At 30.8% G+C, this 23521-nt stretch overlaps 1 protein-coding gene across 8 annotated transcripts in view; it reads right to left on the reverse strand.

The window, feature by feature from the left end:
* The window catches only part of ANKRD17 (ankyrin repeat domain 17), a 155440-nt gene that overhangs the window by 79439 nt on the left and 52480 nt on the right, over positions 1–23521 (reverse strand). For all 8 annotated transcript variants that reach the window (XM_064485323.1, XM_010982731.3, XM_064485318.1 and 5 more), the window contains exon 2: positions 3498–3651. In XM_064485323.1, coding sequence (XP_064341393.1) covers positions 3498–3651 — 154 coding nt within the window. The remainder of the gene's footprint in view (positions 1–3497; positions 3652–23521) is intronic.

The raw sequence follows: 23521 nt of genomic DNA on the forward strand, positions 1-23521 counted from the left end.
TGATATACTAGGAATTCTAAAATGTTCCCAACATTAGCCAGCTCTGGTGTGCACACTCTGTATAGTCTCTGCAACTGTATGTTTGATAGATTTTATCCCCATGATTAGGTTATGTTATATGGCACAGTTGACCTGAAGACAGGAAGATTATCTAGGTGGGCCTGACCTTATCACATGAGCCCAGGAAGTGTAAAGAAATTTCTTTGGCTGACTGGAGAAAAGGAAGCCAGTATTCAAAGCACAAGGATTCCACATGGGATGCTGATATGAAGAGGGAGGAGCCACATGTCAAAGAATGTGGGCAACCTCAAAGATATGAGAGCAGCCCCAGCTGACGGTCCGTACGGAAATCAGGATCTCAGTCCTACAATTCTAAGGAACTGAATTCTGTTACCAGCAATAATAAACTTGGAGCGGATTTTCTCCCACAGCCTATAGATGAAAACTCAGCTTAGCTAACACCTTGATTTCAGCCCATGAGACCCTGAACAAGTGAATCTAGCCACACTACATGACCAGATGTCTTATCTACAGAAACTAAGAGATAGTAAATGAGTGTTGTATAATACTGTTTTGTTTATAATAAATTGCTATGCTGTAATAGAAAACTAATTATATAATATATAATAAATACTTTATGGTGAAATCCACCAGTTGACAAAACACACGTTATCTTCCAATTTAGTTTTTAAAGGCATTGCTATTGACTACAAATAAAACTTAGTGTTCATCAGACATCTGAAGAATGTATTAAATGTGAAAGACAGCCAAAAAATTCTCAAAATGAGAGCAAAATTTTAAAATGCCAAAAATTCTTATACTACAAAGGAAGATGAGTAAAGAACAGTAACAGAGACAGGATATCAGAAATAAGGTTAGTGTCAAATTTTTGAACCACAAAACCAGGAGACAAGGAGCAGTAACTTTAAAAGTCTGAAATAAAGCGATTTTTAAACTAGAATTCTATAACTAGTCAAACTATCAGGTATGAGGACAGTACAAAAGGCATTTTCAGACAAGGTCTCCAAAACCTCTACATCCTTTTCGGAGACACCTAAGCCATGATCAATTGCAATATCACAAAAAGAGAAACAACGAGAGCACCTACGTGGTACACAAGGAAATATTTATCCATGAATAAATATTCTTGCCAAAAACAAAATGAAGTTGAATCTGGTCAGATATTTGAATCTGAATACTGATTTACAGAAAATACAACATACAGAGGTGCAACTAGCAAAGTCCATAAAATGGGACAAATGACTCAGTTTCTTCAACAAATATGTTAAAAAAAAAAAGAGAGAGAGAGAGAACAAAAAGGAACTGTTAAAATTAAAAGACACTTAAGAAAAATAATTTCAAAACTATATAAAACTTGTTTGGATCCTAATTCAAACAAATCAATTACAAAAGATCATTATGAAACAACTGGGGAAATCTCAACACTGACAGGATGATTTGGCAGCATTAAAGAATTACTATTATTTTCTTTCTTTGGATGTGCAACAATATTATATTTCTTTCTAAAAAAAAATTTCAGCATGGTGGTAATGAGTTAAGATGAAATAAAACTGTCCATACATTAATAGCTGTTGAAGCTGGATGATCGATACGCCAAGGGTTCATTGTGCTATTCTCTCTAGGTTTGTGTGTGAAAATTTTCATTTAAAAAAGTAAATAAAAGAGGGAGGGAGAGAAGTGCGAGAGAAAGAAGGGGTGGGAGAGCCTGGCTTACTAGCTACTATGAAGAAAACAGACCAAAAAATGGGAATAAATTCTGAAATGAGAAAAATGAAGCAACTATTAGCATCCTATGAAAAGGAACACTACCTCTAAAAGTAGCTCCTTTAAGCTGAAATCTACTTTCATGTAGCATCTTCACTGGTTCTGCCTCTTAGCACCAAAGAAAACAAATACCATCTTGTATTCAACTCGAGTCTTCTCATCTTCAGGAGAAACATCCCCTGTTCCTCTTGTGACATGTTTTCAAATAATTTCTCAATCCTCATTTCCCTCATGTAAACTTCTATAGCAATATCAAATTTTAGGCAAAAACTAAATTATATCACTACTATTTCATACAGTTTCCTATATTCAAGGACAGAATCTTGCATGTGTCCCTACTATATTTTCACCTGCATTTGGTCAAGATCCCTTTAATAATCCATTCTAGAATTTTTCCCAGGACAGAAATCAAATTTAACTATGAGTTCTTCAAATATTAAATACTATGTTATTTTTATTGACAGGATTACCAAACAGCAGTAGGTCAGTTTTATGCTATAATAAAATATCAATTTACATGCCTTGCATGTACAATAATATTTAGCACTAGTTCAGGGTGCTCAAGCCATGAACAATTAATGTTCACCATATATTTATGTGTACTTCAGAAAAGTTAAGAAAATATGGTAATTTTAAATGATTATGGAGATTTAGTTACTATTCCCTTATTTTTAAGGCATGTTATATATTATGGTACTAAATCTGATTACGTACATAAACTCTAAAACAGTACTCCTATGAAGACAATATAATGATAACCCACTTTACAAGGTTTTAAGAGACAGTCTATGACAAAAAAGTGGGGCAATTATATACAATCAACTCTTATTATTCATGGTAGTTATGTTCTGTAAAGTCACTGAGAATACTGAATTAAAGAATACTTAACCATTGCTCTAAGGGGAAAAATAGGACTAGGTGCCTGTGAACTTCTGGCCACAGCATTTTGCATCAACCAGTCAATACATAAGCTTGTTTTATGTGTGTTTTTGTTTAAAAATAATCTTATTTAGTATATCATTGATTCATTAACATTGAATTCACTGCCAACAGCACTTTAACTCATGCCAAAGCAGCTTATTCAATACATGGATTTTCTCCACAAGGCACACCACACAGCCTTCTCACATTTAGGAACACTAGGTAGCACTTCAGCATTATACCTGAGGGCCATTTTGAACAGTGAAATCACCTAAAAAAAGGCACCAAAAAGTGGAAAAAGTGGTACTAAGTAGATCATGAAAAGGACACTTGTTTACAGTATGAGAGCTACCACAAAAAGGCAGAGAGCATCACCTTATTCCACCAGAGTAGAAAACATGCACGTACAACAACTCAAAATTTCCATCATTCTGTGCATTTCTATGAAAGATTTAGAAAGTGTTGTAAGTACACATCTGGGGGTATAAATAAATTTTATCAAGTAGGTGAATTTGCAAAAATAGAATTTAGGACTGATGAAAACTAACTGTATAAGAAGTACATGTTTATAAGGTCGACAACAATATGCAGATTTTATTCTGGTAATGAAAATATGCTTTAATGAAATGTTCTCTGTAATTTTCTAGAAAGTATCTATTAACCTTTACGAACAGTCTTATACTAAAAATCCAAGATCATACATTTATAATAACAGGAGTTTTTAATTGCATTTATGTGTAACTTTGGAAAATCAGGTAGGTTTGTTACGTATGTAGAGCTTGCAGACTTACCTGCAGCTTCTAGTAAAGCTTCCAGTCTAGCTTGTGTTTCTGGGTCTACTGTCCTGAGGTCTGCACCATCAGCAGTACCTGACAAGAGTAACTTGGAAGCCGTTTCCAGCATTGGATTTTCCAAATCATCCTGATCCAAAATGAAAGACTCCACCTAGAAAACAAATACAAAACAAGGAAGGAAGGGAGGAATGAAAGGAAAGATGGAAAGTGGGAAGAGAAATAAACAGAAGAAAAAGGAACAGGGGAGAAAAATATTTAACGTAAATATCAATGATAAATACAACACAATACTTAATCATTTCAATAGGATATATAAGCCCATTGTTTAAGGGAGAAAATTACATTTATAGAATAATTTAAGAATGTATTATTCATATTATATGTAGTCTAATTTTTTTTTCTTACTGAAATCATATGTATTCTTTCCTATTTTAATTTCATGGGGCAAGGGTAGTGGATGAGAGAGGTTACAAGGTTAATGCTTAGACACGAAACCTTTGACACTTTGGTAGAGGACCTAATCAGCCATTTTTAAATCTTTTGTTCCTAGGACACCTTTATACAACTATAAAGTGCTGTGCTGCTCCCAAGGACTTCAAATAAGGATTACCTTTATTAATATTTATCATATTAGAAATTAAACTACAGTATCAAAAATCACATCATTAATATCGCTAATGTTTTCATTACAAAAGTTCTTAAGTACTGGAAAGCTGTGAAGCCCAGGCAAATGCAATTTCCAAAATTCTAATTTGTGACCTTCCATGAAGAGGTGGGAGCAATATAAGATGGGAAGATCCTATGGTGCTTTAAGTATTTAATCTATAAAATAAATAACTGAATCTTAAGGGATAACACAGCTTTTAATAGGTTAGCAATTTTGGTTATGGTAGCCTAGGTGAATAAAAGAAGCTCCAAGTGATTAAAATTTAGATCACCTATTCAAAATGCTTTATCACTTATTGATCCAATACACTGATTAACAGAACAAAGTACTCTAGGGATAACAGCTCAATTCAAATTTAGAGTTCACTTCAACAACAGAGTTTATAGCCTCAAAACTGGATCAGAATATCCCAATATTGTAACTGCTGTAAATAGTTCGTTCAATGATTAAAGTTCTGTGAGATCTGAAAAAAAATTTCTGATTTGTGCTTGAAAGCTTAACTTTATCCCTGGTAACAAATACTGTTGATTGTTTTCCTAAAAGTGACAGGCTTACTTCAATCATTTTTGAGAATGCCACATGCCCAAGTTTGACAGGCACAGTGTCTCCGTCAGTTATATTTTCCAGCAGAAATGGCATTTCATGGGAAAAAAAAAAAGTGGCAAATTCATGTCACATCTCAAAAAAGCCCAAGTGCTCTTCCCTCCAACACCACCATACTTTCATTTTCAGAAGTGCTTTATGTGTACTTCCCATTTTGTCATACACAGTAGCATTAAAAAGACATGTATTCGAAGGCAGAGACTTCATAAAATTAATATTTATTGCTCTAATAAGATCATTCTTAAGGGGAAACTGACTTTTAATTTTATTTTTTTTAAACAGTGAGTATATGGCAGTGAGTATATGGATGAATACAATGATACTAGTAAAATTTGGTGCAACAACCTTGATTAAGGGGATAGCAGTTTTACCTACCATTGCTTTTGTATCATCAGTGCAAATACCAACACAGTAAAAAGGCAAATAACATATTAATATTGTGATAAAAATAGTTTTGACCGCTTGAACATCCTCAAATTGTCTCTGGGAACTTGAGACAGCTACAGACCAAACACTGAGAATCACTGATATAACAACATATACCAGATTGAATCAAAAGAAATATAAAGAATTAGAAAACAGCAACTCATAAGACATGGGGAAAAGTTTTATTTTGATATCCCTTGTCATAGTGCTTCTTACAGATAGATATTAAAATACAATTCCTTCCTATTTGCTGATAAATGGTTGATAATTATAACATACAATATCACTATTTAACATATCAAAAGAAATTTATTTCACAAATCTATGGTACTTCTAACACTATAATAACTGAAATAGATACGTTATTAATAACCTAGAACACAATTACACTCATGCCTAATATCCAGATATCAGAAATAGGAAAAAAATTTAAAGAATAAATTCTTAACCAACATAGTATCAGAAACTCCATCTCTGAATACATCTATCTAGTAACCAGGCATAAATCCTATATTTAACCAATACATATTTAATACTAAATTTTAATTTACAGGGAAATAATATGTTTCTTTATAAATTTCCATTAAACTAATGCAGATTAATATGAAATAACCTTTCAGATTTCTAATATTTCAAATACAATTAGACACAGAATACTCCAAAAATAATCTCCTTAAATATTCAAAAATTTTCAAAAACTTTGCAGTATATTAACTTTACCAAGTCTGTAACTATTGTTATGAGGAGAGGGAGTTAAGAAAAAAACAATAATTTTTTTAAACTTTATTTTGAAAGGCAATAGTGAAAACATAAATGTTACACTAGGAAGTGGACTTTGGGGCATGGTTTGGTCATAGCAATATGTGATTCAAAATTATAGCATGGTAAAAAACTGTCTTCTTATCTTAAACCATGGTCGAGAAGATGAGTTTTTCTAGAGAAAAAGTTGCTTCCTAATGAAATTTTCTCTGTTAAAATATCTACAACTTTTCAATCCAGTGAGAGAAGACAAAAGAAAAAAAAAGAGGAAATAATCATGGAAAAATAAACATAGGTAAAATGAACAAATGAAAAATATTTCAGATTAGTTTTAGAAAACAAAAGGTATCAAAGAACAGTGCAAAAGTACAGATCAGACTTACTAAAGTTGCTCAAAGGAGATGATGCATGCAGAAAGAATTATATGAAAAAATTTTGACCAAAATAACTTATTTGTGTATCAGAAAGGGAGAAGGCATGTAGACAAGCATAAAATTTCTATATGCTAAAATAGAGGGTTTACTATAGGAAAAGTCAGAAAGTTACAAGTTAGATCATAGAAAGTATTAAATTTCAATCAAAAGTGATTTTCTGCCAAAAAGTCTCCTTATGCCACATTGTATCTTAACTAAGCTTGGTGAAAATTTACTAAGAAAAATGCATCTCAATCTTTTCATTAGGGATATTAAACACAAAAAAATGTTTTCTTATTGATTTAAAATTTCTCCATGAAAATTCTTTTGTTGATTTTTAAAGTACACAATTCTTACTTTCTGAAAAATTGATAACTTAAAAAACAGATTCAAATGACTATAAGATTGTATATATACAGATTTTTTTAAAGGTATTAGGATGAAAGAAAATAGGAATGGCTATCTTCTCCCACCCCCCAGTTTAAGATTAATGAAGAAACTAATTTCAAAGATACTGTTAGAATCTAAAGACCTAAGTACCACTATTACTTCATCTGCTTAGCTGTGAGATCTAAGCAAGTCTCTCAGTTATCTCTATCTATATGTTTATTCTGTGTAATTTTAGAAATAAACTTATCACATGACTTATTATTATACATATTTATTGCCTTTCTGAACTCCAAGGAAATAGGGACTTTGCTTGGTGCACTGATACATATCCAGCAACTAGAACTATACCCATCACGTTGTCAGGACTCAAATAATTCTTGAATAAATAAAAGATGGTTTGGGGAAAACTTCCCTTTCAGATTCTAAAAGTTTGTAGTGTATCTGGAGAAGGGAGAGGTAGTTACAAAAAATAAAATAAAGGTACACATTGTAGTTACAAAACAAGTCAAATATTAGGTAGCAGGTAGGGAAAAATGCTGTATCTTCACTGATTTCTTAAACAATTTTAATGCAAACAGTCTTTGTGCAATAGATACTGAAATTTATTACTATGAGAGGTGTAAAATTAACCCTACTATCAAGGAACTTGTTTCTTTAATGCAAGAGCCAAGGTGTGTGCACAAATAACAATAATACAGGGTAGAAAGTGCATAAGATAATGAGAGGGAAAGAAAAAGAGCCACAAGAGTTTAGAAGAGGAAGTAGTAGAGAATTTCCTCCTTTAACACCAGTTCTTCTTTTCCCAGCTGGAAAGATTCTTGTGCTGTATTACAGAACAAGCAGAGAGAGATATATAAGCAGATGCAGCCTTATTAAAAAAAAAAAAGTAACCTTTTATTCAAATGTAAACTAAGTTATGGGCATATACCTCTTTAACATGCCCTTAGTTGAGGTAATTCAGGTGAAAAACTAAAATGCATTTCCCATTGAAACATAATCATTTTTATTATATTATTTCTACAGGAAAAAAATTCATTTTGAATCACAGCCAAGTTCCGGAACATTAAAAATGATCTGAATAAGAAATTCACATAAATGTTATGAAACATTTTCCTTAAATGAAATGTATAACTTTCATGAAGAGGAGGGAGAGACAGAAGGAAAGGAATGTCCTTATTAAATGTATTCTTCCCTAAAGGAAATAGTCTATCAAAGTTACCAATATTCGAAGTATGACCATTTAAATTACATCTAAACTATCTTGGATATGTTGTTTTGACTAGCTGGATATTTTATGAAATGGTGCTTGTGCATTAAATTCTTGTTTAATATAAAGGATCATCAAAATGCAAAGGTCTTAGAAATCACCAGGTTCAATTCATTGCCACAGATGAGAAAACAGAAGCACTGATCCATATTTAAACAGTAACTTTCTCAACATCTAGCACAAAGAGACCAGTTATCCAATTAAATAGTTCAATATCTTTCCACTAGAAGAAGGGGCTGTTGTTTCACTCTGCTCTAGAAAAGATGACTTTAGATTCTATATTTAAAGGATAAAGATGTCATCACCTTAACCCACCGTTTACTAGAAGTGAGTCATTACATGCCTCTGATTTATGCAACATAAAACACACAGTACCTCCTATAAAGTATTCTTGCCCCCCTGAAATAATGCCCAGGTTATAAAAATTGTAAGTCAGTGTTTCTCGATCTTGGCACTATTGACATTTAAGCCAGAAAACTGTTGTTGGGAGCTGCCCTATATATTTCAGGATGTTCAACAGCATCCCTGTCCTCTACCCACTAGATGCCAACAGCAACCTTCCAAAGGTTGTGACACCAAAACATATCTCCAGACATTGCCAAATGTTCCCTTGGAGCAAAAACAGAAACAAAAACAAAAAACCCTGGGGGTGGGAAGGTGAGAACCACTGAGTTAAACAGAAGCAAACAGACAAATGTAAAATGTGGAACACGTTGAGAGAGAGAGAGAGAAAGTAAAAGGCAAGAAGTATTCTAAATTCAAGAGATTCCAGAGACAAAACCAGCAAAATAATGTAGATCTTACTTGAAATTTTCAAGGCAAGTGAAGAAATATGAATATGAATGGGGTATTAAATAGTATGAAAGAATTACTCTGGTTAGGTAAGAAAATGTCCTTATCTTTTAGAAATGCATGTTGCAGTATGCAGAAATAGTGTCACCAATTAGCCATAAAGTATTTCAGGAAAAACAAAGTTGTGCGGCAAATTCTTGATAATGCTGCATGTGAGGAAGAGATCTGTAGAGTCTGTTATTATAGAAGTCTCTGTACTTTTGTGCACACTAATCCTTCTGGTTCTTAGAGATTAAAGGTGATGTTTTACTGCAGAGATTGTTTTTGTTTAAAAAAAAATTTAACAGTAGTACTATTCAATTAACAAAGCATTTTTTACCTTCTCCCCAAAATACATATAACACGAAGGCTTAAGAATGAAAACCAAGGTGTTTTAACAATGGTCAGGGCTGAAAGAATTTGTTTATGCTATTAATGGTATTCTCAATCCTTGTATACTCAAACACAAAGTTACATGAAAATTTGGAAATATAGGGCCATTTGGACCAAGTTAGCATTACATTAGCATAACATTCCAAACAAATATATTATCTTCAGAATAAATATATTATCACTGCTATATTAGAGAAGAGGAGTCCAATTTGTAGTGTAATAAACTGATATTCATGCCAAAGAATACGATATAGTATATTCTGATTAACTATACATCATATATACAAACTCCACTCAATTTAATAAATATTCATCACCAATTACATACTCTGTGCAAAGCAGTAGGATAGCCACGGGAGAATGGTAATACAAAATGATTTTTTTTTAATAATCAATGCCTTCCACAAATATACAATATAGAAAGGCAACTCTATGGACAAAGAGCTAACTACATCAAACAAGACTGGAAAATACTACTAAAGAGATACTAATATTGTACAGAGGAAGGGAAAAACAATTCTGAATGAAAATGGTAAAAAAAAAATGCTTAAGGAAGATGGGGCCTTTTCAATATCGTGCTGAGAAGTTCAGAATTTATACAATAGAATATTGAAGGATTTAAGTATTAAAATAAATACTTAATGTTTTAGAAAGATAGAGACAACTGAAAGATGGTTTTAGATAGACAGGACAACAGAGACAAAGAAACTAATTAGGAACTTATCAATCATTTGATCAATACATCAAATGAAAGATTATGCAAGGTGGGGACAGGAAAAAGGGTCAGTCTTTGAGAATAAACATACTTTAAAAAATGAGAATGCTAGAAACTACAGAACTTGGACTTCTTGATCTTAAATACTTCCCATCCTCCTATTCCATCACTATCCACCAATTTACTGTTGCTTTTGTTATTCTGGAAACTTCCCTCCATTTACCATTGAATATCAAGCTGGTAATCCAAATATCAAGATGGTAATCTGTATTTCAAGAAAGGTGATCTAAATCCTGACTATATTACAAAGATTTTGAGAATCACAAAGAATTCCCACACTTGCTCCAAGGAAAACACGGTATTTTCAATCTAAGGTTCACCATACTTAAAATTTGAAGCTCTCTTACTCCAGTCAATGCAGAAAAATCCCTCCAAAAGAATGTTTATGATGAAATCTTTGTATTTTTTATGATTTTTACTTTTGGTAAATGTTAGTGTTTAACGTTTATGACCAATGTTGTCATTTCAATAACATAAGGTGAAGTTGTAGATCATAACTGATACCATTTCACCCAAAAAAATAAAGGTTCATCTGAACAACTTGACTTGAGGCCATCATCATGAGTTACATAATAACTCAAGTGTCATCATTTATTCAGTGATAGAGAATGGGCTATATAAACATAATTCAAAATAATAATAGCTTCTGAATCTTGGTATTATTTATCATTATGAAATAGTATCTGTTGCATGTAAAATATTAAAAAGCTGCATATAGAAAGGTGGATATAAGAGACCAATTTGAATCTATGATAATTTTATAATATAAATTGAATAAATTCTCAATAGTTTACATTATGTCTCTTAAAAAAGTCCAGAAAAACATGGAATGTGCTCTTCCTAGCTCTTTGAATACAATCACCAATTTATTATAGGTATATAAAATGTATTCAATCACAGTCATCGTAACTTTTTTTTTGTACATGACCCTGAAACCTAATAAAAATGTCTTTGCTCTTTCTTTTTTATATTCTTAAATAGGGTAAAACTCAGCTAAAATACTATAATTCTTATTAAAGAGTAAATTATTCCAAAATTAATCTATTTCGGATATATTTTTTCTATACTAAGATAAAATATTCAGTAAAGTCACTGAACACTAATCTACATACACAGTGAAATAAAATAAAATAAAAATCCACTTAAAGTCCTTGTAAAAAGAATTTCAATTAATAGTATGACATGGTATTGGTATCCTGAAATTAAAGTAAATAAAACTAAAGTGAATCTGACTAAAAATAAATTTAGCTTCCAAAAGTCTATTCATTAGGAAAACACTGATTTATACCTATATTCTTTCATTCATACTTACCTGTCCACCTAATAAATTTTAATCTAGGAATGTGCTAAAAATCAGTGGTATAATGGAAAATACAGCACCATTTTCACAGAGCTAATACAAAACATGACTTCTTATGTTTCGAAGGACTTATCTACCTCCAATAATTCAGTATGAAATTACAGCAATGTATTTTGAAACCTGTGACATTAATTGTAACCTCTATAAAGTAAACAAATTATTAATGTTTAAAATAAAAATTATGTGGAATTTTCAAATCTAGAGTTTATATGTGGATTTTTCTGGAATGTATTAAAAGTTACAGATCATTTCAAAGATTTCCTTAAACTCTGTATCAACAGTATAATGCAATTTAATTATAAATTTAGCCTATTTCTGGTATTATCATTAGTCATCAAATGTTATAAAAACAGCTCAGAATAAAAGAATTCTTATAAGATGGTGTTAAAATGCAGATTTAGATACACACACACATACAGATTAGACACACACACACACACACACACACAGTCATAACCTTGTGAAATTTGAGAATTCCAAGAATATCAAGTCTAGAAAGATTCAGGGGGTGGGGAGGGCCTGTTAATAAGAGAATTAAAAATCAGATTGGTGTCAAACTTCTCAAATACAAAACTGAATGCTAGAGACAATTTGCAATTAAAAGTTGTAAAGCACAAGCACAATTATTTTCAAAAATTCTAAACTGTAGAATGAAATAAGTTTTTAAAGATGTAAACACTTTGAAAATTTAAGAACCACAAACAATTCTGAATTGACAGAATATATGCCTTCAACAACAAAAATTAATCCAAGGAAAAGACAGCCTTGGAATCATAAAACCAAGCAGTGAGGAAAAAAACTAGTAGAATATAATCTATTTTTAACATTTCAGATAGTAATTAGTAGATAATGCCTTAAAGTTAAAAAAGTAAAAGCATATTATAACATAAACTTGTTACTAAAATTTCAAATTATTTTAAAAATAGGAAAGCGAAGATTGAATGAAATAATGCCAAAAGCCTATGTTAAGGGAAAAGGAGCAACTAGTCACAAATAATGTTTAATTCAATTCAATGCCTGCTGAAAAATAGAAAGAAAACACATATTTTTCAAACTGGAAGGGAAACAATTAAAAAAAATTTTCAAATTCAGTTAAAGACAATGGGGATGTGGGTGTAAGATAGTAAGAAAATACATCTTTGCCAAAACTTTCAGTGTTAGGAAAAAGACGAAAGACCAAAAGATCAAGTTAATATAAAAGTGAGTAGGAAAATTTCTCTTATTTAAAAAAAGTGACACATAGATTAGGGTTTTTTTTAAAAAAGGAAAAACTTAACTATATGCTATTATAAAAGAGATATCAAAGAGATATCAAAAATTCTTAGTCATAAAAGTTGAAAACAGAGGTATGAAAAAGCAATCTCGAAGATGTCATTATTAACATCAGTCAATAAAGAATTCAAGGTAAAAAGCATTTTATAGAAAAAATATTTTATAATAATAGATACAGTATACCAGAAGTGTGAGATAGATCAACTTCTATGCACCTAACAATATAACATAGAAATGTATAAAGTAAAAATACTAGAAATAAAAATAACTTGAAAATTGACACAATGTACTGGGAAACTTTCCACATACTCATCTCAGAAAATAAGGAAAGCAAGTAGATTACGCAAAGATATGGAGGATTCCAAAATACAATTAATGAACTATATTTATATTTCATAGTGAAACAGAACTTAGTATATCATATGAACAGAGAATACACAGACTTTGAAAACAAACAAAACCTGACCATATCTTAAGCAATGAAAAATCTCAAGAGATTAAAAAAAAAATTAATACAGGTTACACTCTTAGGCAAAAAAAAATTAATACAGGTTACACTCTTAGTCCATAAAGCTAAAAGAAACTAAAAATGAACAATACATGGATAACACTATACTTAAAAATTTAAAAAGAAAAAAGCATATTAATAAACTATCAGAATACAGAGGAAATGAAAATTAAAATTGTGAGCATATTATTTCCAATGGAATTTGGTCATAGCAGTCCTTAAAGAAAAACTCAAAGTCTTAAATGCAGTTGGTAGAACACAAGAAAGATTTAAAATACATAAAAAGCTTCAAAATTAAAATACAAATCAAAATATATCAATATAATTTATAGTAATAAATACAGAAATGAAGAAATTCAGAGAAATACAAAAGTAATTAATAAAACAAAAAAACTGCTTTTTGTGTAAGTCTGACAAAAATGAAAGAAGCCTGACAAGTCTGATTATGGAAAACAAGAGAATGAAAAAAACATAAGGAGTCATTAAAATTAGAAAACTGATCACAACTCTACATCAATAAAGGTGAAAGTCTAAATAAAATGGATGGTTTTCTAAGAAAAGAAATTATCAAAATTACCTCAAGAAAAGGTAGAAATAGAATATATCCATAGAAGAAATCTTAAGGGTAGTCACAGATCTACCCTTCAGGAGGAACAGAGTATTATTATTTACAAAGTCTAGAAAATAAATTGTAAGACTTCTTAGCTCATAAGTATAAACAACACTATTAACACACTTCAAACAGAAATAGCAAAACAAAACAAAAAACTAAATAAAACAAAAACTTAAGTAAAACACACCAACAGAAAATTCAGCAGATGTGAAAAAGTATACACACAACACATACATGAAAGAGCATAAAGAAAACATTGTTTTCATCATTCTTTAGGACTTAATTCATATATTACCTTCTCAGATGACAATATCAAAGGAGGTACTTTCCTAATATCTCTATCACACCACTCTTTTTATTTCCACAGTACAACACAGTCTAAAATTATCTTATTCTTGGGTACTTGCTTATTATCTCTCTTCTCCATATTAGAAAAGAGAGGAACCACTTGGGACTTACTCAGCACTATCACCAATTTGTGGCAAAGTTCCTGGCACAATGCAATATTCAATACTGCAAGTATTCAAACACTTGCTGATTAAATATTAAAATTAGCAACACCATTATCAATATTAGGTAAATGTATTAATGTAATTCACTAAATACTAGAGGTGAAAACAATATGTACCATCTCAACAACAACAAAAAAAGATAAAATTTGGTATCTATTACCACGGAAGTATTTCTTAAGCCAAGAAGGACACTTTTGTTTCTGATAGTGTATTCTATCAGAAATCTAAGGCATGTATAAATGTAGAAGTTTAAAAATTTCCATTTAAATCAGAAAAGATGCCCAAATTAGAACTAGTAATGGACAGATCTGGAAACCTAACCAATGCAATAAGACCAGTAAAAAAACAAAAACAAAAGCAAAAAAAAATAGAGAAGTATAAATACTGAAAAAAGGAAACAACCAAATGCCATCATTTGCAGAAAACATCACCATCCTTCTACAAATTTTAAGATAATCAACTGAAAATTAAGTAAATGGTAAGATCAATATAAAAAAAATCAAGATTTCCTGTTTACTAGCAATAACAAATTGAAAAAATAAAGTGCAAAATGGAAGAAAAGATGTAATTCACAATAACAACAAAAAATACCCAGGAATAAACCTAACAAGAAAAATGTAAGACCTACATGGAAAAAAAAAAAGCGATAAAATTTTACTAAAGGACATGAAAGAACACCTGAAGAAATGGAGAGGCATACCATGTTCCTGGATGGGAAGATTCAATAGTGTAAAGATGTCAATTCTCCCCAAATTAATCTGTAAATTCAATGCACTTCCAATCAAAATCCCAAAGGGATTTTTAATGGAACTTGACATGTTGATTCTAAAGTTCATCTGGAAGAGAAAATACACAGAAATTGCCAAAATTTTTTTGAAAAAGACAATGAGGAGGGTTGCCCTACCAGATGTCAAATATAAAATGTCAGTCATCAAAACAATGGGTATTAATTAAATCAAGAGTAAATATATTTTGGACTTTTAAAATATGATATTGGTGGTTTTTCAAGTCAGTGAAAAAAAAAGATACACTGTTCAGTAAATTATTTTGGGAGAATGATTATAAAGCTGGAAAAATTAGTTAGGTCCCAACCACAGAATATATATTTAAAAAATTCCAGATGAATTAACACCTGCTAGAAACATAAATAAAACTAAAGAAGTAGCAGAAGAAAATTTAAGAGACTAAATTACTATAAGAAAGCTTTTCTGGAAAGACAAAAAACCCAGAAGCTAGGAAGGAGAAGATCAACAGGTTTTGACAGTATAAAACTAAAAAATCCAAAGATTCCATAAAGTAAGACAACTGACAGATTGGGAGACAATGTTATAAAATACGATGTATATATTATAAATAGAATTATAAAAAATTCCTAAAACTTCAGGAAGGAAAAGGCAAACCCCACAATGGACAAAATGTTGTGTGCAGGCAATTTATATGAATCATACCAAATGACTAATAAATATGCTCAACTTTACTGGAAATCAGGTAAATACAAATTAAAATGAGGTATTAATTTTCATCCATTGACAAATACTATTTTTTTGAGGATAATTTGGCAGAATCTACAATCAACATTTTAAAATGCAATTTTCCTTCTAGGAATTTAGTCTACAAAAACACTTGTACATGTAAGCAAAAATACGCACATGGATGTTCATTATAGTATTGAGTATAACAAAAAAACTTAATCCTATCTACAGAGTAGATAATTAAATAAATTATCCTATGAAATAATAAATATTGTCTGAAGAATAAAGCAAATCTACATATAAAGGCCCACACCATAATTACCTAATGCACCTGTCCTGCTCATTCTGTTCCATTACTTTTCATCTCTTTAGCCTTCATTATTTATCTTTCTGAAACTTAACAATAGTGACATTTTCCCCTCAATTTGTTTATTATCTTCTTCTTACTTGAATATAAATTCACTTGGGCAAGGATCACATTTTGGTCCTTCCTTTGTCCTTTACAACCAGAATACAAGCCTTAAACATTAAGTACTTAAAAATATTTCCTGAATGAATATACAAATATTGATGCAGAAACATATCAACATTACATTAATTAGGTGAAAAATGCCAGCTTCAGAAAAGCAAGCAAGATATGTGTCTGCTCAAGTTGATTTTAAAAACAAAATGTATGTACCTACAAGAACATAAACAAAAGATTTCAAGATACATAAACCCAAGTGATAAACAGTGGTACTCAAAGAGTGAAATCAATGAGAAAATTTCACTTTTTTACTTGTCTGTCATTTTAAAAAAAATGACAGTGTAGTTTCCTACTGTAATCTTAGCAAATAATTAAGAAAAAACTTAAGATCCTCAAAGAAAAATATCAAGAATAACTTATTTCCCTATTTCTAATAAAAATTCCAAAAGACCTATCATAGTAATTTTTATTATTTTGAGATATAAATTATTAACTTGCTGGTATATGTAATTCAGTCTGAAATACACATGCAACCTAATTAGTTTGAAAGGAATGAAAAAAGTCTTGGCATCAAAATCAAGTAATTGTAAGATTCAATTAAAACAACTGCTTATTTTCCCAAGAGGAGCAAAACCAGGAAAATATTATACTCTTTCCCCTCATTCTTTTTCCTTCTGTATCCAATTAATTTTTTGAAAGCCAGGTTTATCAAAGTATAATTTAGAATAAAATTCACCCATTATTAGTTGTATAAATCTATTAATTTTACAAATATATAATTACCACCACAATCAAGATAGACAATATTTCTATTACTCAAAAATTTCTCTTGTCCCTTTTTATAGACAATCCCTTACTACTACCCTCTGTCCCCAGCAACCATGATGTTTCATTTTTTCTTTTCCAGAATGAAATGGAGTCACCCAGAGTTTTGAGTGCAGCTTCCTTCACAAATGCACAATGCCTCTGAAATTCATGCATGCTATAGCATACATCAGTAGTTCATTTCTTTTTATTACAAAATATTATTCCATCATATGGATACACCTCAACTTGTTTAATTCTTCACCAGTTAATGAACATTTGAATACAAGGCTTTATGTAGGCATGTTTCCATTTTCCTTAGATAAATACAAGAGGACATGTCATATGTTAAGAGTATATTTAAATTATAAACTCTAAAATTTTAATATACTCTTAAATTTTAATATATTATTAAATTAAAACTTGTAACTTAAATATACTGCTAGACTTACAAATTACAGTGCCATTTTGATTTCCCACCTGAAATGAATGAGAGTTCTGGATGCTTTGGATTCTCACCAACATTTGGTATTGTCAGTTTTTCCTTTCTTTTATTCCTCCTCCCTGGTCTACTACGACAAAATAACATTGTTTTACTCTCCAATTTCTTAGTGATTAGTGAATGATACTGAGGATCTTTCCCTGTGCTTATTTGCCACCAGTGCATTTTATTCCATGAAATATCTGTCAAAAACCTTTTCCTCATTTTTTGTCCAGTTGTTTGTGTTCTCTCATTACTGAGTTGTGAGAATCCTTAATACAGTCAGGATACAAGTCTTTTTATAAGACATATGGTTTGCAAATGTTTTCTCTAAGCTGATTGTGTGTCTCTTCGGTTTTTCAGTATCTTTTGAAGAACAAACATTCGTTAAATTGGATGAAGTCCAAATTATCATTTTTTTCTTTTATTTTGCATTTACTGTGTCCTATTGAAAATATTTTTGCCTAATCTAAGGTCACAAAATTTTTCTATGTTCTCTTCTAGAGTTTTATTGTTTTATCTTTTATATCTAGATTTATGATCAAATTGAAGTCAATTTTTGCATCAAGTGCAAGCATGAGTTGAAGTTCCTTTTGTAAAAGTATATACAAATGTTCCAGCACCATTCATTGAGAAGACTGTATTTTTTCTATTCAGAAAAGATACCTAGGCATCTCTGTGAAAAATCAAGACATGGATTTTGTCTAAACTGTCTATTCTATTAATTTCCATGTCTATCCTTTCATCAATATCACAATATCTTTGTTAATACAGTTTTATATTAAGTCTTGAAATCCAACTTTGTTCTTTTTTTCAAAATCGTTTTGGGTATTCTAGAGTCTTTTCTATATAGATATTAGAAACAGTTTGCCGATTTCTATCAATAAGAAAAAAAAGGCCTGGTAGGATTTTTTTTTTTTATGGAGGTACTGGGGATTGAACCTAGGACCTTGTGCATGCTAAGCACGCGCTCTACCACTGAGATACACCCATCCGACCTCTGGTAGGATTTTGATTCAAACTGTGTTGAATTCTACAGGCCATTTTGGGGGAATGAGGGAGGGGAATGGCATCTTAATAGGACTGAATCTTCCAAATCACGAATATAGTATATATATTTTCATTTATTTAGCTTATTGTTTATTTCTCTCATAAATGTTTTATAGTTTCCATACACACTTTATCCTTAAATGTTTCTTGGTTTTTGGTATTATTATAATTGATACTTTAAAAATGCTTCACTTTTCAAATGTTCATTTCTAATATACAGAAATATGAGACCTTGCTAAACTCACTAATTAGTTTAAGTATCTTTTTTTTTTAGATTTTGTGCATAGACAATCATGTCATCTGTGAAGAAAGATGTTTTACTTGTTTCTTTCCAATTTCTGTGCTTTTTTTTTTTTTTTTAACATACCTGACTAGGATCTTCAATACTATGTTGAGTAGGAATGATGAGGACAAAGCCATTCAGACATGGAGTTTTCTTCGCTGAAAGGTTTTTAATTAGAAATACTATTTCTCTGTTAGATATAATATTATTCAGGTTATTTATTTTATCTTCAGGGAGATTTGATAGTTTGTGTTTTTCACAGAATTTGTCCATTTCACCTAAGTTAAATTAGTTGGCAAAGTAATTCATAATATACCCTTATTAACCTTTTAATAATGTACATGGGTGGGATACTATGTCTTCTGTCTCTTGATCAGTTTTAACGATTCTTTAAAAGAACCAACTTTCAGTTTTATTTTCTTGTTTCTACTTTCAGTTTCAGTGATTTCTACTTTTATTTGTATTACTGCTTTCATTCTGCCTGCTTTGATTTAAATTGTTCTTCTTTTTCTAATTCCTCACTGACTTTATTCTTTTTTAAATATAATCATTTAATTATTTAATGTTTTAAACTTCTCTCTAAGCACTACTTTAGCTGCATACCACAAATTCAGATATATTTCATTCAATTCAAAATATTTTTTAGTTTCCCAGGAGGCTTCCTCTTTGACCTGTGTATTATTTTTAAGATACACTGTTTAATTTTCAGATATTTGGAGGTTGTTATCCAGAGAGCTTTCCATTTTTTATTTTTAGTTTAATTTCATTAATCAGAGAACAGAGACTCTTTTAATCAAAATCAAATTATTTCCGAAGTTTTATAGGAGTTTTAAATTCAATGGAGATAATTGACAGAAAGCCATACTGTACCAAAGTTGTATTATCAAAAAATGATAAAAAATAATAAAATTGTATTATTAAATAAACATCAAATATGAGGAAATTTAAGTCAATTAAAAAGCAAGATTACTAGTATCAATTTTTCTTTGACATTTAACAGAGAAAAATATGAATGCTCCACGCCAAGAATCTTAAAATTTTAAAGGTGGAAAGGATCTTAAATACCACCTAATCAATGATAATCTACTCTCGTGGTTAACCATTGAACATTTATATCTTTTTCTAACTCTGAAATTTTACATTTTAATATCTAGCATCTCTAATTCTATCATTTTATTATCTATTAAATCCATATTTAACTGCATGCTAGGACCCTATACCTTTCCACTTTCATTCAGCTTAGATGTTCCCTTCTAGATCATTTCTTTCCTGTTCAGTTCACAATTAAATGTGCACATCATCTCAAATATTTTGTAATCAGGACCTTCTGAGTTTCTCTTTCTTGGCTAACTCATTTAAATACTGATATGTCCTCTTCATTCTATCTTGTTTCTTTCTTTTTGCTTAACTTATACAGCAAGGTAATGTCATCTATAAACACAAGTTTTAACTATGACTTATTCTACTGATAATTTTCAAATATTTCTCTCTCCCAAACGGACTTCTCTGCTGAGCTTCAGTTCAGTATTATCTAAACCACTAGATATCTCTTCCTGGATGTGCTATAGACACATCAATTAAACATATTTTAAAATGATATTTTTCTGTGCTCTCTTCCCCATCTCCAAGAAAAGAAAGGTCTTAATCCTGCTTTACTTTTTCTCAGAGGAAAGTATAGAGCCTTGTCTTTACTATCTTCATCTTCTCATTGGCTTCACTGCTCAGAGATAATACTTTACAGGGGGCAGCAACAGAGGAGAGGATTTTCAGTAGACTATCATTCCACAAATTGAACCCTATCTAAATTATATATATGTATACACACACACACACACACACACACACCTAAAACTTAATCAGGCACAAATAATTAAGAGTTAGATTTCTATGTATTCCAATTCTTTTGAAAAGCTAAAGCAGATCTTATCACTCTTTTGTTCAAAACTGACCAATGGTTCCCATTTCACTTAAATCAATGTCAAAGTCTTTACAATGTTCCAAGGTGTCAAGGATTATGATGTCTCAGTCACTTATGTAACCAAGTTCTAAGAACACTACAGGTGCTTAATAAAATAGTTGCTGAATGAACAATTTCCAACATCTAGGTGAAATCTAACAAGAATATTCTCGGCATGTCAAATGATGGTGAGCAGCAGTAATATTAGGACATTAGATACTTGCTTACTTGAATTCATAACTATATATGTATCGAATCTGATAAATTTCAATCAAATTTTTATTTGAGTAATTACTGGAACAGATTACTGCTACCTATTGTAATAGTTTTCTCTACTCATTCGTTTTGCTTTAAGTGAGTCAAAAGGTAGTTTTTAAAAGGTACATTTTTATGCCTGTAATAAGAATAGACTCTACTTCTGCTCATTTGTGATTTTCCCTAAGTTTCAAAATCCTAAAGGTAGAAAAAAATGTTAACTCTTTCTTAGGTGAGGCTTTAGAACATTTGTATTATCAATCTCAATGAACTTACAGAAAGATACTTTCTAATTTTAAAATTAATTGTATTTTGCATAGAAATTAGTCATAAAATCTGAATTTGCACACAGAAGCCAAATAGTAATATACAACCAAATGTAAAGCAATGCTTACCCTCCTCCACCCATATCAAAAAATGCTTTGGAAAAGGGGCAGTCACATTGTATGCTTCCTTATTTGGGGACGACACATTAGCCCAAATAATACTAGGATATAAGTATATGTAAAATTCACATGATAATTTTTCTAAAGGAAAGAAATGTAACAGGGTTAAAAATTTATTCCCAGTCTTCAATTCTAAATGCTGGATCACATTTTAAAACTACTTGGTAAATGATTTCACTGTAGCAATCAAGAATAGACAGAAGAAAAATGAAAACCCCAGGTGTCTTAAAGTTATATGAACAGATGTTTATACACAGCTGCAAAAGTACTTTATCTCACTAATCTTAAACTGAAGGAAAGATGTGTTCTGACAAGCTGTGCTAATGACCCAAAACGTTAAGTGTTAAAGACATTTACGTCAAGGTACATGTCAAGAATCAAAAATAAAATTATTTCATAAAATGTCAGCGTGAACAAGAATCAATATTTTTCAAAATTACTTCATAAAGTATGTAGACATTTTAGTAGCTCCTCTATATCCTAAAGTTTATATTTAAGTAGCTATTATCAACTAACTCAATTCATTGCGTAGCACTGACCCCAAGAATCATTTCAAAGGACTGATACATTAAAAGCTTTCCATAACTAAGTTTGTGGGGATTTTTTGGCATGACCTGGTAAAAGGTTCACAAAAATTACTCAGATGGCCCCTGGAAATTTGCTGCTCTTTGTAAGATGTCATTAACTCTTATTTTGGAATAGTTTTACTAGACATACATGAAAATAACAATCATGAAAACACATGTGCAGGGAAAATACCCTCAAACTATAGAACTAATCATAACTTGCCCTGTCTTGGTTTCCCCACTGAAATCTTACTTTCTAATTCACTGAGTTTGTTGCCTGCTGGCAGACAAGAAGCAGGAGGTATGCAGTTTGAGTCACATGGTGTTTCCACAAAAGTCTTGTCTTCATCCTAAGAATAGGACTACTGTGCAGTGAATTTAAGCAAATATGAAATTTAAATATTTTAAATTACAAAGATTAAAAATTAATTATCACTTGCATTATTAAAAGAATCTTCATGGCCAGCTGTACTCAACAGATATTGTTTATTAGCTTATTAATCTGGATGTGAGTCTCAATGATATCAGTAACTCCTGATTGGTAGGATCTGTCTCTACTAAATCTGTTTCCACCACAGCACTTCACACATCTAAATGTCACAGATACAGCATATTTTATTTACTACATTTAAAATGTTTGAAAGAAATTAATAAACTCAATTTTTAGAAAGAGATCTATAAGCACTCTCTAACTCAAATGTTCTATTTGTCTGCTGGTTATTTAGAACTCAGGATAGCACCCTTTGAGCCTCCAACTCTCCACCAATCACTCTAAACTGTGCAGCTCTGAAATAGTTGTTAGATCTTGTGTTGCTAATACATCCCACCCACAATAAGGGCGCTTGTGGTAGAAGGTAGGAAAGCAGTTATTATGCAAATACCACTCAAGTCTTATATTCCTATAGTCATATACTGAACGCTGTTTACATTATGGAAATCAAAGTTTATCAAATATTTACAGCACAGAGAATTGTGCTATAACACAATGAATGCATCCTGATAAACCTCACATTCTGTAAATTAGCACATTAAAAATAATATGACATAGGGAAAAAATAGGATTGGGGACACTTCACTCAAAATTTAAGCAACTCTAATCAGAACACTACAAATAAAGAAATACTACAGTAAATATGTCTTAACTTTTAAAAGAAAAGAGAACACTGTAATAGCACTTTCAAGAAATATCATTCAGCCAAACTGAACCAGGACAAAAAAACTCAGGTGAATGAGCATCACATTAAATATATTATCTACTCTTTGACTTGGTGTATTCAAGTGTGTTAGTATACTTTACATTCAGCCCCTATCATCTGATTGTACAAAACATAAAAATACTGGGAAAAACTGTATACAAATCAATGTAACCTCAAAGTTATACTGCCATCATTCACCTAACTTTAGGTATCCATATATATATAATCTAAATCAAAACATTTTTCAAATTACCTC

The sequence above is a fragment of the Camelus dromedarius genome, chromosome 1 (assembly GCF_036321535.1).
Source record: "Camelus dromedarius isolate mCamDro1 chromosome 1, mCamDro1.pat, whole genome shotgun sequence".
Classification (NCBI taxonomy): domain Eukaryota; kingdom Metazoa; phylum Chordata; class Mammalia; order Artiodactyla; family Camelidae; genus Camelus; species Camelus dromedarius.